Below are 21,732 nucleotides of genomic sequence, written 5' to 3' on the forward strand. Positions count from 1 at the left end.
CCTGCATGCTTGTTTAAGTTTTTGTCTGCTAGCCACTACTCGCCTGTTGAATGTTCCAGTACAGTGTAAAGTTTGCAGCAGCAAGCAGAAGGCGGCGCGTGAGATATCGTTGGCTCGTGGTGGCGCTATTTTTTCGGCTGGTTCGCTTTCATGTTAGGGCAGCGCCGGGTACCAGTCCCAGATACGTGCATTCACCACGGCCCTAGCTAGCTCTGAGCCGGGCGTTTCCGCGTTGGAAGGAAGTCTGAACATGGTGAGAACAGTGTGTCAATTCTGCCATTTTAAGATCAAAATTTAGCTTGGCTGATTTCTGAGGATTTAATGTCGTGAAAGAGGACTATTGCATTTCCTTTTCTATTGATACGGCTTGTCTTTGGCATTGTTTTGACTTCACTTGGGAGTTTTCCGACACTCGACATAGTCGAGAACAACTTCCTACTTCACCTAGCTGCCAGTAGTAGGCCCATAGACTATAGTATAGGCCTAGGCCCTACTTATGGCCTTGGCCAAGCCCAGGTTGGACGTTGTCTTTATTTCATTACATAGTACGATCAGGGAGTCCACCTGGGCTAGGCCTCTGCCTAACGTTATGTGTCTCATTTTGTGTTATCAGTAAATTTAAACGTGTGTCGAATACCAAATTTGTGTTTGTTTAATTCTTGTTTTGCAACACAGATTGAGCGGAAAATGCATTTCACACCCCTTGCAATTTTTTGTGGGAGAGAATGGGAATTCAAAATAGAGAACAGTTCTCGCTATCGGAGGTTGTTCCATTTATTATACTCACGTCTGGGCAAAGGGGCCACTCTCCATTCACTTTGTACTGGAAGTTTTATGTTTTTCTCCTTTTTTTGCCGCAACTTGATAAAAGATAACTGAAACCTTTTCAGTACAGTGTGGGAGTGGATAAATAGTGAAATTTGGGCATATTTGACATTTTTATGAAAAGGTTAAGAGTGTAGTCAGTAATTAAGATTTCCCCATAGACTGCAACACTATATTTGTCCCTTTGAGTTTTGAGTGTGAAAGATGGACTAGCCACCAACTGACCAATCAGAGAGAAGAATCAAGACTCAGTGTCATCCGGACCGTGAGAATAGACAAGTTGTGATTGACTACAATAACCTTAATAACTGTGCAGTGCTGTAACTATAGAAGTTGGAAGTTTTGTTACAGTAACTGTAACTTTAGCCAAATGGATGAAAATCAAAGAAAATGATTAAACAGACTCATGGCACTGCACTGCATGTGTACCAAGCCTATTCACCGTGTTCACGGTTCGCGTTAAACCAAAGGCCCTAAAAGTTGAGGTTTAAATTATCACCTATCCTCGTTGATCATGGGATATTGTGATATCCCCATCATGCCAATCAGTATGCATGCTGTTCAGTGAACTCATTGTACCAGGTTCCAGCCTGCTCTGCATGCATTTTTTCTTCCTCTTTTGTCATTAAAATCTCAGTCAGATGGTATGTGTACTTTCCACTTTTTCCGCTTTCCCTAATCCCTATTTTGGGTACCAATAGATTCACACCCCTGTTAAAAAATCGGGAATGAAGTCCGAGATCAGTAGACTGATATGGTTCCTATTTCCAATGCACCAGGCTGTTGCAACAAAAATAGACAGCAGCCTGTCTCAACTTCCATAACTACATGTACATGTATAGCCACTGCATGTTTTTACCTCTAGGCCTTATTTCTTTTATAGCAGTATTAACTGTTCCAAATATAACATCTGTCCCACTGTAGTTAGGACAGTCCTAACTACAGTGTTGCTGTTGGGCTAGCCCAACAGTGTGTATAGCACTAGCAGACGAGCAACCACCCTCCGGGCTCCGGCAGGAAGCTTGATAACATGGTTAACCGGTTCCTCAGGGGTATGAATTTGTTGCGCCATTTTGGTCTCCACCATGCCTTGCACGATCTTAAGGTTGTGAATGAATGCATGCGTGCAGCCCTTGAGTCAAGTGCCAATGTGTGCCATAGCATTTGCCAGCATCATTTCATTGATATCAGTAACTCATGCAGCAGAAACTAGTTTCATTTGTGTTAAGGATGAAATGACAGGTTGGTGTATTTTGGATGAATTCTGTTGGGTATGAGCCGTATTTAATTTGAGAAATTCTCCACAGAAGTTGCCTACTGTCGTTGAGCAGTGTGCTGATTTTCGTCAATGGTCACAAATAAATTTATCTCTGTTGTAAACATGTTGATGCTTTCTGAAATTGATTTCCTGTTATTTTAAATCGTCAGGAATAGAAAATGAAAGAATTTGGCCACCTTTCCTTGAACACAACTGTTTAAACACTTGCTTATTCAAGAGTTTCCTGTGTGCAGTTGTAAAAACATTGAATGAAGAATTAATAAAGAGATAACATGCACAAGCCTGATTGTGGAAGACCGGACCATTTTAAACCATATACACCCAAATTTGTAGTTAATTTTAAATACATGAACCTAAGGAAGGACTCACAATTACACTTAATGTAATTTTTGAAAAAAAATTACTTCATGTGTTGAGACAACTCTAAACGAAATGGAGAACAGTTATCACAGATTTTACGTTGCATAAAGTAGTAAATCACTGAATGAAGCAAAGTGCTTTTCAATATTTTGTTTATTGTAATAGCCGTTGATGCACATGTAGGTGACAAAATGATACAAAACCTATATTAAGTTTGAAATTGAAATTGGAATTTAAGCATACAGGAAGAAAAAAAGTGTCTCAACACTGCATTTTCCATTTCCAGTGATCTCTGTCATTGAAAACATGTTTCAAATTTGGTTATTTATGACTGTGCAACAAGCAGATGGCATTCAGATTCCGACCCGCACACGTACACATCCTCTTCAATAATTTACTGTCGTTAAGTAATCAAATCTGGAGATTTGAAGAATTGTTCTTGTAAATGTTTCTCAAATTAGTATACATACATGCTTAAGGTTATGTATTATTTTTACCTATTGTATGTCACTCTGCCAATAGCATAATAGACATCTCACATCTGTAAGCTTAAGTGCTGTGTTATCAATCATTTGTTGGATTTTGTTGGACTCATGAGGCATTTATTATATCAACACTTTTTGATTTCTTTTTTTGTGGGGAGGAAGGCTAATTTTGTCGTCATTGATCAAGAACGTAGTATACATGTAATCAAAGTTGTGAGATTAAGGGATTAGGTGAACTTCTGGTGAATTTGGCAAACTTCACTTGGTAACATCTGCCCATGTTAAACTTTGCATGCCATAATTTCGGAGTTTTTCTGGTGAATGTCCCCCGAATCACATCATGTTGTTTCTGCAGAAAGGGTTGTGAGAGCTTAATCCTGCACATACATGTACACTTACCCAAGTAAATTGCATGCAAATGTTTCTAAACTTTGAGATACATACTGTACATGTATGATCTTCCAACATTTCCAAAAGGGTTTGATGTTTGACATCACATTATTCAGCCTTACATTTACATGTGCATGCATGACCACTACAAATGTGTATTTAAGTCCTGTCCTGTTCATACTTCCTGCTAGTGTAGTGAAGGGTGTGCTATTGTAGAAATGGTGGTTGGTGAATGTACTACTTGTACAATGGCAAGATATACTGTACATGTACATTGTTGTACATGTACAATAGCCAACACTGGCAACGTGTCCTTTAGTGACTACGGATAATCCACTGAGTCTTGTGTCTGTTGTAGACTTCCCCTTCTTACATGTACATGTATATATGTCTACGGAATCGATAACAGAATTAAGAAAAACATCATAACTTGAAAAAAAAATGTGTGGCACATGAATTAATAAACGTGAAGCAGTATGGTTTTCCAAACGCCTCATTAACTGCATTGAAATACACACTGTTCTACAGATGAAAGCAATACATGTACTTCATGAGGCACCTAGCCAAAGAAGTTCCAACCAAGTTCAATAAGAACTTAAATAAGCTTATATTTGGCATTTACTCCTACTTCAGACCCAGTCAGTCTTTTTTTTCAAAATTTAAATACTTCATTGTGCATTTGTGAAACGTTGTAAAGTTAACATCTGAAAGAAACTTTTAAAATGAGTAATGAGAATATGTATCCTTTGTGTTCTTTACTCGTGTGTGTTTGTTTTGTTTCTTCAGGCTGCCACACTGAGACCCTATCTACAAGCTGTAAGGGCAACCTTACAGGCTTCTATGTGCCTTGAAAACTTCTCCTCGCAGGTTGTAGAAAGACATAACAAACCAGAGGTGGAAGTCAGGTGGGTGTGAAAGGAACATTTACTATCAGATTTGTCACAATTGTTAACCTGAAGAGACAGCAATCAAAGCATGAATCTCAAAAGCTGCACTCACTGTACAGTTGTTCAGAATAGATATTGACTCTGAACATCTTGATTGATTTTTGTTGGCTCAACAGGAGTGGAAAGGAGTTGCTCCTTATGCCAGTAGTCATCAGCCGAAATGAGAAAGAAAAAGTTCTGATTGAAGGATCAATTAACTCAATCAGAATAAGCATTGGTATTAAACAAGTAAGTCACAGAACTATTCCGTCCAAGGCATATTCTCAAGTTGCCCGGTACACTTCAAGTTTAAAGACTTAATTCTAATTTTAATGCAATATTGTGTATGATTTTTGTTGGTTTTATTATAGCAATTATCAATTTTTCTTAATTTCCTTGTGATTGCTGTAATTTTAAAGCTTTGTAGTGTTAAGTGCTGAGGAGCATTTGCTTGTTAATGGATTGGTGCTTTATGAATGTTTTATTATTATCATCATTATTAGACTTGATCATTTTTTTTCTTGGTTTTCATCCTATTTTTTTTAAGGCTGATGAAATTGAGAAGATCTTGTGTCACAAGTTCATGCGCTTCATGATGCTTAGGGCGGAAAACTTTTTTATTCTCCGACGAAAGCCTGTTGAGGTATGAAAGAATTTCACCTTACTTTGACTTCAGGGTAATATTTGCTTTTATTTATGTTTTCCAGTCTGTCATCAGAAACCTTATAATCTTGTGACAAATTTTTAAGGTATAAATTTTTCAATATTAAAGATAGCCCGAAAGCCCTGTACTAAGTAGTATGCCAAATCGATCACAAAAATCATGTTGGAGACTGTTGATAACGACGTTTACGTAATATAGCAAGCACATGAATACACAATTTTCACAATTGCCTGAGACTGCATTTGAGTTTTATTGCCAGCAAATGTTTCTCTTAATGCAGTAGTTGGAATGCTAGATATTAAAAGCATTTTTAACAAAGTATTAAAAATTTCGATAATGTAACATCTGCAACAATATGAATACTTGATTATGTGTTCTCTGTAAATTTCTGTTAATTGTAAATTTAACTGAACCTAAATTAAACCACCAGGTTACAGTTCCATATCAGTTAAAAAGCTCTTTTCTTGTCCCACTCAGTATCACTGGCCCTAAATATGCCCCATTCCAATTTTTACCATTTTGTCTGTACATCAAATTCAAAAAGCAAAGTGAGTTTTAACGGCATGAAATATTTGCTGCTAAGTTGCTCGAGATGAAATGTGTTCAACTTCTGTAAATTTGTAATGCCAGTATTTCATTTGACTCTTGATTTTGTTCACTTTCACACCAGGTATGAACTGACTTGAACTAAAAAGGAAGTTTTTAACATGTTTCAGTTTAAAAATTGATATTTTGTAACAAAATGGTCATTTTGTGGAAGTACTTAGGAATCATAACTTTGGGAAGGAGGTCTGTATTCCCAATCTATTCCCAATCTCCTGTTTCTTCATTTGGCAGGGTTATGATATCAGCTTCCTCATAACCAACTTCCACACGGAGCAAATGTACAAGGACAAGTTAGTAGACTTTGTCATCCAGTTTATGGAAGAAATTGACAAGGAGATCAGTGAGATGAAACTTAGTGTCAATGCCAGGGCCCGTATTGTTGCAGAGGAATTTCTGAAAAAGGTAAGCATATCTTGGTGGCATTCCTCTAATGTTGGAGTGGTCATGCTCGAGTTTGAGATACGTGCATACTGCAAGAACAGTGGCATTTAATTATACATGTGTATGGAGTTTGATTGTTTCAATGCTGTTGTGAAGCAAGTTGTACATTATAAGGTATTGAAAGTTCAAAAAATTCTCACTTAATATCAACATGCCTTCTTCAAAAGCAAGTTCAAATGATACCTAGTTGGAAAAAGCAATGGAAATAGTGTGCTTTGCTTTGAGAAGAACAACCAGTTTTAAAAGACAGGAGGGAAACATTTCAGTCATTCACATTTTGTCCAAAGGTTTTTTCAACTGTTGGAAAATGCTAGTCTTTACATACCTTTTTTTTTATTCTTTCTCTCCAGTTTTAAGATATTAGATGCAGCTTAATGGAAGCTAATAAGGGGCAGCTAAAGATGTGATCACTCTTTTCTGTTTGAAGCACCAGACATCATAAGAGAAAACAAGCTGTTTTGTAGGTTTGGCTTTATTACACGTAAATAGGATCCTGTATACAGGGGATTTTGGAACCGTGTTCATGACTTCATAACTTCCTTCAACCAGGTACATAGACGTGTTTGGGTGTCAGTTGTACATCTATCAAGTGCTACAGTTGAGATGGTCTGCAACACATTTACTTTGTTAAATGGCAAAGTTTTCCAAGTATTTCTCGACAAATTAAGGCATTTTTGCTTTGCTGTCATTTTGAGGAGACACTCTTCTTTTCACAGGTTATCTGTTCAAATTGTAAACTCTAAATTTGCCTACTGAAAGGTATTTGTGAGAAAACTTTTGCTCACTGGCCCACTTTGATACATGTACACTGAAACAACTTGAAACTATCCCCCAAAAAACCCAAAATAACACAGCAAAATAGCCTAACTTTTGGCAAATTCTAGTACAGAAATAAGCTGTAATATTTAGGGCCTTTAAATAGTCTGTGTCAAGGGGAAAATCTTGTGTATGTTCTGTTCAAACTTGAATGCTCCTTTCAGGAATATTTGTGTTCCCTTTTGAGAATTCGTAGTGGTCCTACATATTCCTATTGGGAACGTGCCATTCCCAAGTTGACATTCACCGCTACCCAAGTTACATGTATGCCCTGTAAGAACGAAGTGTTCCCGAAATGCAACAAGTAATTGCTGTCAATGGAACATTCTATAGCATTCCAATTTTTGAGATTTTCCCTGAACTAGATTTTGAGGTGAAAGAACTTGAACTTGAAATATTTCTTTTACCTGTTACAATTCTTTTGGGGGAGTTAAGGCTCTCTAAAAAGACAATTACATGTAACTCACAGAATGGCTTTCAGTTACCAAGGAGAAGTAGTAAAGATCAGTCAGAGATTCTAACAATAAATAGCATTATTTTGTACTCAAATACCAATGGTTTTCCGCCTCTTTCTCCATGTTTACCATATCTTTCACTTAAATGTGACCATAAAAGTTCAATACATAATCTAGTAAATGTAAAATTAAATTAAAGCAATAATACATAATTCCTTTCGTACTCCCCTAGGGAACACTCAAACCTGTACCCCCCTTACATGACCTTTCAGTTTGAATGAGTTTATGCTTTTAGATAGCATTTTAAATACTCATTAAAAAAATCAACAGTAGAAATGTTCATATGTATATTGATCATAATACATTGTTGGAATCAGCCTGTGTTTTTTGCAAAAATGAAATAAATGAGACTTATTTCCAACAGGGAACACTGACATGTTGTCAGTTTACCATTGCTAGCTTGGTTCATAATTTATTTGTTTTTGCAGGCACTTTGTAGGTTCATTACATGTACATGTAAAAGTGTCCAATTTTTGTTATAATGTATGCATAACTAATACTAGTTGTAAAGTTATTTGTTTACTCATGTAAAGAATTGCTCTTTTAGGAGAATGCTTATTTTCTGCATAATGTGCAAATAAGACTTGAACAAAAATTTGTTTTTCTTTTAAAGAGAAATAAAATTAAATCCTCGGGCTTCTTGGAACTGAGGGAGTCTTTTCCTGTGCATGTTTTCACAAGGAAGTACACCCTGTAAACTATGTTCACTGTAAGACCAAGCCAAATAATAAATGGACTGTCTTTGACGTTATTTGAATTTGGGGAACTGTCCTCACAAGTACACATTCCACGCCAAGTTTCATCAAATTTGGATGCACTAGTCTTGAATGCCTAATTTTGGATGCAAGTTGTGGTAAAATGTTATTCGGACCATTAAAAAGTAAACATTTCAAGTTGGCAGTGCGGTTTATATGACCATTGTACAAAAAAAAAATGCTTCATCTGGTTTGGCAAAAGGTATGCAGACGTATCAATCAAATTATGAACTGCTTTGTTTCTTTGGGGTCAACTTATCCTGATTAGTAATGTTTATGGTTTATTTCTTAGCTTCTAGGTTCTATTTACCGTTTTTATTTAATGATAAAATTAGTGACAGTTCAACACGAACGCGTTCCATACCAGCAGAATTTAGACACATTTTTTAATAGTTGCATAGCTTTTCCAGATTAATGTGTAAGATCAATCTTCAATTTGCCCATTTGTTTAGCAGTGTACTAAGGGTAAATATTGTTGCATACATGTACAAAATTACATGCATTTTTTTTCTGTGAAATTCGTATGTCATTACACACCTTTCAAATTGCAAAATAAAAGCAACGCAAGAATTTCTATATTTACTGGATTGTCATGTTCGTGTTCTGATGTTTATAATTCCTTTTGCTGTTAAGTTGTACTATTGGTCAAATTCAAAAATATAAGTTCAATGTAAACAGTATAGTTATACTAGCCATTTAAGCTTAAGCTGTGAATAGAATCTTACTGGATTTATGCACATCATGGCAGTTGTTTAAATGCCATCGGCAATTAGCAATTCTTCCAGTTTTGAGGTTTTTGGCTCTGGCTGTGTGCCCTTTTAGTGCTTCCAAGGGATGAATACAAAACAATTTGAATTTTTGGACATCCCAAATGCCTTCTTATTTAGTTAAAAGGATAAGAACTTGACCAATTTTTATTGAATTAACCTGACATGCCACACTAAGCCTAAAATTAAAAAAAGCAAGTCAAAAACTCAAAAAACAATCGCATGATCTCCTTTCCAGGTTTGAGATGCACTTCATCGGTACTGGTGAAAACTTGATTGATATACGAAACATACCTACATGTACATGAAATACATCACAATTGCAATGTATTTTGAAGTACACTGTAACTTTACAAGGGGTACATAAGGTGAAACAAACTTTAATAAAAAAATTCTTTTCACACACTTTCTGCATATAAACCATTTGAAATTATTTTCAAATGTAAAATATTTTAGATGCATTCACTGTCTTAGACATTTGTTCAGTTTTTGCGACTAGAGGACCCCCAAAATGCAATTTATTCAACGCCACTAAGTGTACGCTGGATCTAAGTTTATGACTGCCACAACTTCCTTTAAGACTTGACATGCAATCTACATGACATGTCAATGACAAGTACTGTTGTATTTCACATATTCCTTTAGCAAAAAGTGAATAAAAACTGTTTTCAGAATTTTGATTATTCTTTATTTCAGTGCAATTTATTGATGGGAAAATACTTTAATGAATGCCACAGTTTTTTTTAAACATCTCATTTATTTTACAACAAAACAAAGTTCATCTTTCAATTACCAGTCTCCTAGGAAACAAGCAATTTGGATGTCAGTGAAAAGAGTTTGAAAAAATGGCGTGATCGGATGATGTCATTTTAAAACCCTTCATCAGAAGAAAATGATGTGATATTACACTGTCTTGGCTCCACCCTTTCAGCTTGTAAAGTTCGCCGGCCCAGTGATGCACTGAGTCCTTCAATGAACATCTCCACAGTCTCCGTGTTGAGAATAGGATTGTAGAATGATTGGAGACGTCTGGTTCGTAAGTTGTATCGGGTCTGAGTGGGAGTTTTGCTGTTTTCCTGAATGAATTTAAGGTTATCATCAAATTAGTGCAGAAGCAAGGATGAAAAAACATACCAGTATTTGAAAAAATTAACAGCTTTAAAAATTTGGAAGCTACAATCCTGGACAAAATAGTTGGAACACTATGTGGGAAGCGTGGTGAAAAGATCCCCCTCTCCCCAATTCAATGTTGCAGTCATTTATTGGACCAAGATTCCGCCCAGCCTACTCAATGAGAAACAACATTGACTGGGGGCGAGGGGGAAGCATGTTCCAACAAGATTTGTCCAGGACTATAGATGAAAAATTCATAGGCATGTTACATGAATACTAGTTTTACAGCTTTCTCATGTTTATCAAGATTAGGTTTGGTCATTTAGAATGCAAAGCTCTGGTATGAAAAATACTGTACATTTCTGAGCATCCTAGTTCTTAAGAAAAATAGCCCTAACATTTTCAACGGAAATAAGTCAGTTCCAGCTTTACATGCCCTAAATTCTACAAAATCCAAGCACAGTACTTCAATGGCTTCTAGACTGTGAAGCCAAACCCTGATTTTACATGAGGGTTAGGAAGTCAGAATTTGTCAAATTCAGACACATTTCATTTCTTTTCAACAACTTAGAAATGCAACTTACACTCTGTGGTGTAGACTGTCTGCTCTTGCTACCTTTAGGTCGACCTCTTTTTCTCTTGACTGTTGGTGTGCTACCAATAAAGCTTGTATCTGGTGAATCCACTTGGAAAGGGGAGTTCACTGCCAAAAAGTCAAATCAAATTGGAGTTTGTATGGTTTCTTTTTTAACATAGCTTTAATTAATGGGTTTTTACTTGATCTGTTGAGCTACATGTATGTACATGGACAACAGGTAATCTGACTCTACACAGTAATGGCAACCCTTGAGTGGGACATACCAGGTGTTAGCTTTCTACCCTTATATTTCTATCCTTGTGGGGAAAATCTTTTGTTCTTGAGTCGTAAAAAATTAGAGTGCGAAGCACAGTTTTCTAATTGCTTCCATTTGGTCCTGAATCATTTTCCTTAGCTGAAATTTCAACCGAGCATCCCTCATATAAAACACTTCAATTTGCGACAGATAAACTACTTTGAAAATTCCTCATTTTTAAGTAAGTTCCAAATATAAGTTTCATGAAATTCTTCTGGGGTATCATTTTGGTACCTACAGGTGCAAGGAATGTTCCTTGTTGTGCACTTCCCATTGTTGTGGTACCTCACAAGGCACCATAAACACACGCATACAGGTTTGTGCATGTATATTGAGTCCTGATAGGTATGCATGGACCTGGCACGACATGTGGTACCCATTTGAAATGGTCGGCATTGGTTACCCCATTAGTTTCTCTTTATGGAGGTGACAAGATGGACTAGTCTGGTGACAAGTATATGCCACGACTTGGGTGGTATTATGCGCCAAAAGCTTCACAAAACTGAATTCAAATGCATCAAATTTTAGAACCATATGCAACATGCACACAGTCTTGGTAAAATCAAACTATTGCAATTGCACCATATCCTCTCAGTTCTACTTTTCATAAACTCATCATGCAAGTTTGCTGAAAAGGAAAACATTCCAATTTCCAGAACTTCCAAACAAGGAATGGAGGTGAAAGGAAGGGGGCAGAGTTAAAAAATTTACCTGAATTGTTTAATCCTTCCACAAAGCCATCATTTGATGAAAATTGACTACTTCTCCTTCTCTGATCCAGAGTAGTTGTTGGACTGGCAGGACGACTGATTGGGTGACTAACCTGTCTTGCTGTGATGAAGCTCTGTGTGTCAGATGGTTCATCAGTGTCTGATGAGTTACGTGCGCCTATGTAGGTAGGATCACTGTCAGAGCTTGTGAAGTTGTCTGAACTGTAGCCATCAACTGTGGTTACGGAGGCAATTATTGGGAAAATGGGTTTTATGGTCGAAAGTAAACTCGTATTATGATCAATTTGTGCCCCTAAAAGATGGCACTGAATGCTAACTTTCAATCTAAATTTTCATGCATGGTAGGACACAACTTATCCATGGCAGTGTGCATGTATATACGACACTGGGCTTAAAACTCTGCAGAAGTCTTTAAATTAGGAATGGACATTACAAAGTCAACTGCACTGTTGTTAGCTACTTGTCAAACCTGAGCAATCTTTTCCCAGTGGATATCTAATAACACCTTTTGCTAAAATAGGAATATATTGGATATCACTAAGTCAGTTCATTGCTGTTAGCTACTTGTAGAACCGGAGCTATCTTTCTTCCTGAAAACTAAAGGCCTTGGCTTATTTGTTCTCCTACAGGTAAGAAAATGTTCATGTTTGCAGTAGGCCTATTCACAGGTCATTCAATGCCAAGTCAGCAAAATATTGTTAGGTATCCATCTCAGATTAGCATTAAACGTCAATGAAGTGTAGTATCTTCACGTTAAATACCTGCCACTGTGTGTAGCATGCTGTCACAATAGTCCTGGCCATGTGACAGGGACTTCTGTCCTGTAACTAGCGACATGGCAGTTGTACCTGACGACTGTAGAGCTGCAGCTACACTGTTACTCCCAAGCGCAGGGTAAGAATTCAGACCTTCCAAATAACAAGACATCACATCCAAAAAGTCTCAGCATCATCGGAAATAGAAATGTTGACTTATTGGTGAATATTTTCCAAGACGTTACTTACTACACAATCACAGATCACATTGTTTGTATGAAGACATACTAAAAAATTGCCTCAAAGGGAGAGTTCTGAATTTTCCTGAAAATAAATGTACAAAGACATTTAACATTTCCTGTTTAAACTATGTATTTTTACTTTGTTAAAGGGAGAATTTTCAACACTGGGTGAAATATTTTTACAGTGATAAGTTATCCCATCTAATAATTAGGCAAAGCTGTTTGGGAATTTTAGATTCTCAATACACTCAGCGATATTTAAACAAAATTTACTTGGCACCAATATGGCATAATCATTGAACACTGCTTCCCCAAACCAGCCTAAAACTGACAACATTCCACCAAACTTTTCTGCGGAAAACTGACCTAATCCTTTCATGGCACGACACATCTCAGAGTTTTGTCGTTTTATCTCAAGTAGAAGCATGTTGTTTGCTGCCACCAAATCTTTGTATCGATACGCACACAAGCAGAGAACCAGAACCGCCATTAAACCAAAACCTTTCCGACAAAACCACATGTACTCATAAAGTTGTGTCTATAAGAAAAACAAAGCAATTCTTGTGACAAGGTATAAAATACAAAAAGTGTTGACAAGGTCACAGGGTAAAGAAATTGGTTATTTTGGAACGTAGCAAGGTAAACATGGCTTGAGTGTTTTTAGTTCATTAGGTCCTTGAAAAGGGTGTAAAAATTCCATGAGCCATTTTTGACTTCACTATGATCTACTGAGCATTGCTAGTTCTTGAGACTGGTTGTCATGGTAATTAGGGCTCAGTCAATTCGAATAATTCCCTATTTGAATATTCGATCTTCAATTCAATCGAATATCCGAATATTCGGCCATACCGACTGGCAGATTGTTGAAGAACAAACCATATACAAAATCAGTTGCAATAACGTACACAATTGTACATTATAATCACTATAATAGCTTTTCACGTCTACGAGTATCTCCAGCCACGATTTAGCAAGATTCATGAGATGAATAATTCTTCTTTTCCTGTTGAAAATGTATATTCCTTTTAAATTTTTTAATGAATAATGTATATTTTGACTCATTGTAAGGTTTCTGTTGCTTTTCATTTGAATCTGCTTGGACCAAGCCTCCATAGTGCAATTTTTTTCATTTAACAAAAGAAAACTCTCCCTCCCTTTTCATGAATTTTGCATAAGAGTATTCAAATTCGAATATGCAATAATCGGTTGAATATTCGGTTATTCGGCACAGCCTTAATAGTAATCTTGGCTTAACTTGGTTGCCCAATTTCTCTCGAGTGAAAACCCAGAGTCTCACAACATATATGTACCGTAGAAGTCAGTGACTTAATGGCATTCACAAGTTTTGGAGTGTGCCTCATGAAGCAACAATCACACATTACCTGATCACTGTCAGGGACTTGAAACAGAGCTCTTTCAACCATCCAGTCCACTCCTAGGATAATAAATAGCCAGAGTCTTGCTCCGCTAGTGCGTGGTGTAGAGGTCACCAGGTATGCAATTAGTATGGCAGCAGCAAAAAATAGAAGTGAATTGAACCAGCTGAATTCTCCCAGGATCAGATGTTGAATATCAGTTACACGGCTGAATGTTTCCTCAAATAGACGCTTCTGGGTCTGTGTCTGGTCCTTCACCTCAGCAAAGACATTCTGGTGGCCATGATAAAATTGACGAGCTAACAGATGACATACTTGTATGCTAAAATCCATTGATTCCTTAAAATTTGAGTCTAAGCTGCCAACAGGAGTGCATTCAGTGTTACATGTATGTCCAAAGTCACATGGGTTGAGATAGATTGGAGTCACATGGACTCTACACATAGACACAAGAACAATGTTGCTGCTGACTGATACTTGAGGCCTACAGAATGATGCAAAGAGTTTGGGTTATTCTACATTAAAGTAACTGATCATACATACATGTATAAGCTCTGAATCAAGGCTGTATGCACAAACAAATCACTGGGGGTTTTCCAAAATATCAAACATTCTTACTCATCTTCCCTTCACATATTTTTTTCAGGATAATGGCTTCAGAATTGGAAAATAACATGTGTCTTAATTTCCAAACCATGTATTTTGTCCAAGTTTTTGTGAGTAGTTGCTGTCAAGGTAATTTCAAATATTAAACTCGACCACCAAAGTAGGTAGACATATTTGTTATTTTGATTTCTGGATTATTATGGTGAAAAATTCCTGGAAGTCCATTTGTAAGAAAGCAACTCCTTTCAGTCATGATACCTTGATATCCTGTGAGGATGTCTGAAGGGCATCTCTTAGTTTCTCCTCACTTTGCAAGATGAGGTCCTGCTGCTTGAGTGATTCGCCCTGCTTTTCAATCATTTCCTCCTGTAGTTTACCTATCAAAGTCAAGAAACTGTTGCTTACAAGATGCTGCAGTTTCTTGCATTTGTACAAGTATGTGTGTATGTCAACTATTGTTTGATCCATATTTTGCATGCCGATGCCAAAGGGGAGTCCCAAAGATATCTACATGTATGCTGGTGGGGATATTATGGAATATTTTGCAGTGGGAACTGCAAGACCAAGAGAGGGTGCTATTTTCTTAGCAACAGAGGCTCCTTTGGTTGGAATTGAGCTTTGCTGGTTCACGAATGACTAGGAAATGCTTGTATCACGGTCACATTGCTACCAACTAAATAAACAAATGACTAGGAAATGCTTGTATCACGGTCACATTGCTACCAACTAAATAAACGAAGGACTAGGAAATGCTTGTATCACGGTCACATTGCTACCAACTAAATAAACGAAGGACTAGGAAATGCTTGTATCACGGTCACATTGCTACCAACTAAATAAACCAATGACTAGGAAATGCTTGTATCACGGTCACATTGCTACCAACTAAATAACCACTCCTGACCAACGCAGCTCTTTCAACCGACGAGAGGGTGCTTATGCTCAAGGCGGATTAACAAGGGTAATGTTGGATACATAACAGCTTTCAGAATCTTGAGTGTGGGATCTGCAGGCATGTGATATACATGTACATGTCTTAACCAGGAATGTCCAAGGTAAAGAATAAAAAAATGAAAATCATTCTGGGTGTAGGATCTGAAGGAGTGTGACACATTAAACAAAGATATCTAGGCTACTGAATGAACTTGACAATTATAACCGTGGCCTTGAACAAACTGTTGTATTAATCACCAACCTGTGACCTCCATCTTGTCAGCCACATTTTCTGAGCTCTGGGCCAGTCTAGATACAGTCTGCTCTGTTTGCTCATGCCAAACCTGGCTCTGTAAGAAGAAGCAGATGTCTTGGGTATGTGTGAAGAATTCTGTGTAAGCGTTGAATGCTACAGCATCACCTTTCAGCTGTTGTAGGCATAATTGGATGTTTGCTGTCCCTTCACAGGGATAAGATGTCAGACCCGCTTTCTCTAAGTGACAGTTAGCAAAGGTCAAGGCAAGGTAACTTTGCTCATCGTCTGTCAATCTCTTGCATCCTGCCAAAAAATGAACCAAGTATCAGTACAAATATCAGAGTTTTTTACTGAAGGAGCAAACACTAAAAAACATCGGGGATCTAGAATACAAATTTGCTCAGACAAGGGCAAAGAGAATCATTATCGGTGCAAAGACAATTCTCTGGATTTCCAATATTGTTCTGTCAAACTACAAATTCATCAAAAGAAAGGCATTTAAATATGGTGACATTGGTTAAATGTTGAAAGTGTTAAACCTAAGCAACATATACATATCCAAAGTCTTGGGGGAAAAATTGGAGCAGAAACAAAGTAAACAAGCTTTTACAGTCCTTTGCAAAAGTTTAAGACCACCTGGAATTTTATGGGTATTTCTGTAAATGGGCCTGCATTCCTTTGTCTTATCTGATGATTACATAACATGTCTACCACAGTGGTCATAACATGAAAGTAGTGCTATGAGCCTATTTGAATGAACGTTTTTGCCAAGACAGGTCTTGTATGGCATTTTGTCTTTACTGCAGCATGGGTAAAAAAGCCTGTCTTAGTCAGGTTCAATGGGCCTAAACGGTGACCCTCCTTCAAGAGGGCTACTCTGAACATCAAATTAGCGAGAGGGCTGGTTGCAGCAAGACTGCTATGCACCACGCCATTTCAAAATTTCAAAGAGATGGCTCATTTTCTGACCAGAAAAGGCATGGTCGTCCAAGAAAAACTACCCCCGTGAAGACCATGTGATCCGGCAAATTATTGTGAAGGATTCCTTGAGTTCTTGTTGACAAATTATTTAGCTTTGAAGTTCACAGGGACAAATGTTAATTTAAGAACCATTTCTCGCCGTTTGAAAATAAATAAACAAATGTAAGTTTCAAAGATTTATTTGCTAAAGTTTGGTTTTCCTTCGAGTTACTGCATTTTGTATGGTGGTCTTAAACTTTTGCAAATGACGGTACATGTACGTGTACAAACATGTACATACCTTCATGCACTTGCTCCAGTGCAGTTGTCCAGCATTTGCCATATCGTGGATGTTCCCCATATTGTCTTATCTGGGTCAGCATTTGTTCTCCTTCTTTAGCTCTTACAACTCCTTGCTCATATCTTCCTTCTCCACAGACAAGAAGTATAACTTCTGATATGAAGGCGGTGATAAGTAGAAGATTCATCGCCATGATACATGTACGGTATGCAGCTCAAATGGCTATAAGAAAGACAAGAAAACTTACCAACATTCATTCAAATGACACAAGAAAACACGGGTACAAAAAAGAGTAAATGCTATATAGTTGAGGGCCCAACCCCCTCAGACTATACAGACATCATGCTTTCATTCTGCCGGGCATCAAAAGTTTTCTACACCCTTGGCCAAAACATTTGCAATCATCCAGATTACAGTCTACCATTTTGAATGACATACATGTAGGTAGAATATCCCCGTCCGTAATAGTCTTCGTATTGTATAAACAAATTACCTTGGCTCTTGTGGGCCCCATTCTGCCAATGGCAGTTCCATATATCCAACTCTCAAGTGCACAATTCTCATACTAGCCAGTTACTATGGCCTGCACATTTCAATAACTTGATGCACTTTTAGTCCAGAACAGTATCCCTGTAATTATGTTGAAGGATAACCGGTACCCTGCACGTGGGATATATTACTGGTAAACAATGGGGCTTATTTTAATGTTATAGGAACAGGCTCCTTCATCTGAGCCCATCTCTTTCAGTGCAAGGTGTCCTAAAACAGAAAATGGGGATTAGGGGTTGAAATATTCAGTTACATGTATTAATAAAATTGTTTGGTTTTTATTTGGATTCGAAAGCAAATGTTGTTGGAGCTTTCATTCGGTACCAACAAGATGAAGATGCTTGGGTCATGCATGACCCTACAGCAACAGTACAGGGAAAATAGAATCTTGTTTTCATTACTTGATTGTCCTACGTGTGTCATCGGACTAACATGGTGGGCAGGCATTATGCACTGCACTGTAATGTTGTGAAGGGAAGGGATATACCTTGAGGGTCATCTAAACACAAATGTTCCAATAATACATTTTTTGTACATATTCATTTTTTTGAAGGCAGCCTTTGAATCTGAAATTGTTTACAGTCATAGAGGACACTCGCGTAATGAAAACAAGATACCATCACCCTGTTTCTGAATATGGTCAAGCAGATATATGGAGGTTAGCTGGCAACCCAATGCTTGGTCGACACCTGTGATGTATCCGAAGTGCAGGGTGTGTTTGGATCGTTGTCACGAGGAAAACGTAAGGTTGGTGGGTTAATTAAAAATATTGATCTGATATAACTCAGTAACTGGGCTGCATGTGGGTCATTCTATGACTTGGGGGTGCAATTTTTTGTGTCCCTGTCAGTGTGTCACATCCATCTGATTTGTACGCCTAAGTTCAGAACACATTCTCTAATTTCTAATCTAAGAAAGAGTGATGAACTGATGTAAACTTGGCCCTACCTGCCAAACACATAGAAATAGTTTGAAATAAATTGTGATATTTCCGTGCGAAATTACACAAGTAAGGTGTAACAGGGACATAAAAATGTCACGTTTGGACCTTAAATTTATCGAACAACCCATTCAAAAATGTGTTACGTACATGTACGGCCGCATTAGCATTGCGAACTCAAAAAAAGTACATGTAGTTGCGCAAACGCAGTAGTACCACTAGCAGTACTTGTACATTAGTACATGGAGGAAGGAAGGTAGGACCTACATGTACATGTACCCCTAGCCTAGGTTGGACGTTGTCTTCATTTCATTACGACTGCAACCAGGGTCTAAGACTTGTGTACAAAACGACCACAAATTTGGTTCTAATTTGTTCTTGGTTTACCTTGTTGAAGAAACTAATTGTTCATGTTTACAAGTTCTTTGTGGTCTTATCTATCCATCTGGGGGGTTCAGGAATTTCAGAACGAACCATGGACAGCAAAATCGAGGAAAATAAGTGAGAGACAACGTTACTTTTGTAGACGTAGTTCATCTGTTCTTGAGTCTAGTTGTAAAGTGCATGCACACACTACGCGTGCGCTATTTCCGGTGAAGGTCTGTTGCTCACCTGCTACACAGAGGCCGTGACTGGTACCCGGCTTCGACCCGCCTGCCGTCGAGCCAATATAAAAAAATACAGTTCTGTTTTTGTCGGGTTGGGGGTTTCAGACTGACCAATTAACTCACTATTGGTTACCCCTAAAATGTTCATATTTTGTTTTGCTTTAAATTTCGGTATTTAATCATATATTTGCAACATAACCTGCTATATTATAAGAGTAACCTCCGTTAGTGTACAGGGTTCTTGTACCGGTAGTTATACGGGAAGAAGTTCATCAACGATCTCTCTTTGAAGTGTTTTAACATGTTTAATTTGTTTGTAGAGTTTTTTGGTTAAAGATGTATAAACACATAATATTGTAGAGTTCCGATTTTTATTAAAATGAAGCAGTAACTTATCTTGATAATTGAGGAATAAAAAAAGGATTACCGGTACATTGCAGGCATGATGATCGTGATGAACAGGTAAGAGCTATGCTATACTGATCGGCCTTTCCTTTTTTTATTCGTAAATGAAACATACAATAAGCAGACTGAATTAGTAATTGGCAGTGACGAGTTGGATTTTAGAGCAATGGACAGATAGTAAGACCATGGAGGAAGGATACAGAAGGAGTTTGAACTGCCCGGGCTATAACACCTGACCGATTACCACTTTCTGGCATGCCCGGTATGTCCATAGCCAGAGCGCAGCGCACGCCTGCTACCCACCACCTGTTTTGCAACCATAAGCTCCCTTTGTACCCCATGATCGTCGCCGAAATTTTTCGTTGGTAATCTGCATTGCTGAAACGTTGTGTACTGCAGTATAGGAAGTTGAATATTCATGCCATCGTTGGTGCTTGATATGAACCGACAACATCATCAAATGTAGTGTTTGCGCAGTTGCTTTTATTAGGCTGTGTACCCAAAGTGTTCATGTGCAGTTGTTGCCCTTATCGAACGCTTTCTTCTGGACTTCTTTTGAGGATAAATAGCCAAGCTGTTTGTAAGATTTTGTGTTTTGTTTGAATCATTTTTATTATGGCATTTGTACAAAGGCGTATTTTATGAGATTTCACGATCACTCTCTGTGATGAAATAGCGTGTTTTGTTCTTAATGAACTAAGCTTTCCAGTAGTAGTGAACATTTTGTTAGCCAGTCCTAGCCAAATTCGTTCCAAGTCTTTGACACTGATGTATATTGGACGGAGGAGACTACAATAACAAACTTTGCATGGATAATGAAACAGCGTGTCAAAATTTAAAACGTTTATTTATGATGGCAAAAGTAGGTCTAATATTAGGAGTTTTTTCTCTCTATTTCTTGGTCACATTGATAGTTTGTATTTAATTGCAAGAAAAAAACTACAAGTATTGCCAGGGTATTACTGGCCCCACTTGTCTAGTTAAGATGCAGGCAGCAATAAGGCATGTTTGGAATATTTTCTATTATTCGTCAGACTCGGCGGCGACCATCATTGGACGCTTTGAAGTGCCCGAGTTACAACTCCTTCTGTGTCCTTCCTCCATGGTAAGACTGTGTCAAAGTTTCTAAACCTCAAAGTAGGTGATTTTTTTGCTTTAAATTCAGGCCCAAGAGATCATGATTGTTAATCAACGTTTTTGACTCTCATATCAGTCTAGTTTACTAAAAAAATTATTTATCTAGCCAGTGCTTTCTGGAAAAGTTCTCCATCTCTAAAAGAAATGTAAACGGTATAACTTTTAAAATGGAACAAATCAACAGACACATAAATTAGTAAATTGCTAGCCACAGAAATGTGCCAAAGCCTTGCTGGATAATACCCTCTCCCCTCGACATGGAACTGCCAAGTCCCTTAACTTCTATTGAATTTTGTGGACACCTTTTGTCTCTCCCTATTTTAAGTCCACCTGTTAACACGGCCACCGTAGTTTTGCATCTTTAGCATGATGCATCATTATACCTTCCCAAATTTTCGCGCGAGTCAGATCGGGCATGATGACAACGAAACTTGTGCAAATGATGAGCCTAAGACTGGAGGGTCAGTGTGATGTATGGTAGTAGCCTGCTGGAAAGAAGTATAACGTAAAACGGTTCAATAAATTTAACAGTTGTCCAAGAGATCGATTGAAAATCTTGTGTGCGTCATTATACCTTCCTAATTTAAATGTGAAAAATTAGTTTCTTCAACAAGGTAAACCAAGAACAAATTAGAACCAAATTTGTGGTCGTTTCGCAAACAACATTTATACCCTGGACGTCAGTCGTAATGAAATGAAGACAAAGTCCAACCATGGAGGAAGGAACATGGTCCAACCTGGGCTAGGCCTACAGCATGAACCCCCAGCGTTGGACCGGACGTTGTCTTCGTAGCATGCCTACACAAGACGACGACGTCCACAATGGCACTGGGCACCGGGACCCTACCCCCAGAACTGTGGGTTCGCCGGGAGTGTGGCGGACGATGACGACTGAGCAGTTTAACCCCAAACCCTTAGTTCCTATCCCAGTATATTTTGTATACTCACCAGTCTGACTGCAGAAGTTCTCGAGTTTTGGACAAACGCTTGCGCAACTTGTACAATGTTTGGTAATACTGCTTTCAGGCTCCCGCCACAATGTAAAGAGATCAACTTCAGAGGGCGCTATTCGAAAATCACGGAAGCGCAGGTAAATCG

At 37.9% G+C, this 21,732-nt stretch overlaps 2 protein-coding genes across 10 annotated transcripts; one reads left to right on the plus strand and one right to left on the minus strand.

The window, feature by feature from the left end:
* Window positions 1–117: 117 nt before the first annotated feature.
* On the plus strand, window positions 118–8,644 carry LOC110983533 (actin-related protein 2/3 complex subunit 4). The gene is made up of 6 exons (XM_022242848.2): window positions 118–253; window positions 4,126–4,244; window positions 4,403–4,514; window positions 4,813–4,908; window positions 5,767–5,937; window positions 6,327–8,644. Exons 1-6 carry the CDS (start codon window positions 251–253, stop codon window positions 6,330–6,332), a joined length of 507 nt encoding a protein of 168 aa, XP_022098540.1. The 5' UTR covers window positions 118–250; the 3' UTR covers window positions 6,333–8,644.
* LOC110983480 (uncharacterized) lies at window positions 6,431–21,688 on the minus strand. Of its 9 annotated transcripts, XM_087135514.1 has the most exons (13): window positions 21,583–21,673; window positions 21,018–21,119; window positions 19,520–19,585; window positions 19,003–19,138; window positions 16,996–17,217; window positions 15,741–16,037; window positions 14,804–14,922; window positions 13,946–14,212; window positions 12,930–13,101; window positions 12,328–12,474; window positions 11,547–11,780; window positions 10,527–10,645; window positions 6,431–9,905 (listed from the first exon to the last, which is right to left on the minus strand). In XM_087135514.1, exons 5-13 carry the CDS (start codon window positions 17,186–17,188, stop codon window positions 9,699–9,701), a joined length of 1,755 nt encoding a protein of 584 aa, XP_086991640.1. In that variant the 5' UTR covers window positions 17,189–17,217; window positions 19,003–19,138; window positions 19,520–19,585; window positions 21,018–21,119; window positions 21,583–21,673; the 3' UTR covers window positions 6,431–9,698. The 9 variants fall into 9 exon arrangements, with proteins under 9 accessions (XP_086991640.1, XP_022098478.2, XP_022098469.2 ...); XM_022242786.2 differs by lacking the exon at window positions 19,003–19,138; XM_022242777.2 differs by lacking the exon at window positions 19,003–19,138 and having other exon boundaries at window positions 21,018–21,122.
* Between the last annotated feature and the right edge of the window lie 44 nt (window positions 21,689–21,732).

Source organism: Acanthaster planci, linkage group LG04, assembly GCF_054643075.1.
Source record: "Acanthaster planci isolate LZ-2023a linkage group LG04, COTS_SCS, whole genome shotgun sequence".
Lineage (NCBI taxonomy): Eukaryota > Metazoa > Echinodermata > Asteroidea > Valvatida > Acanthasteridae > Acanthaster > Acanthaster planci.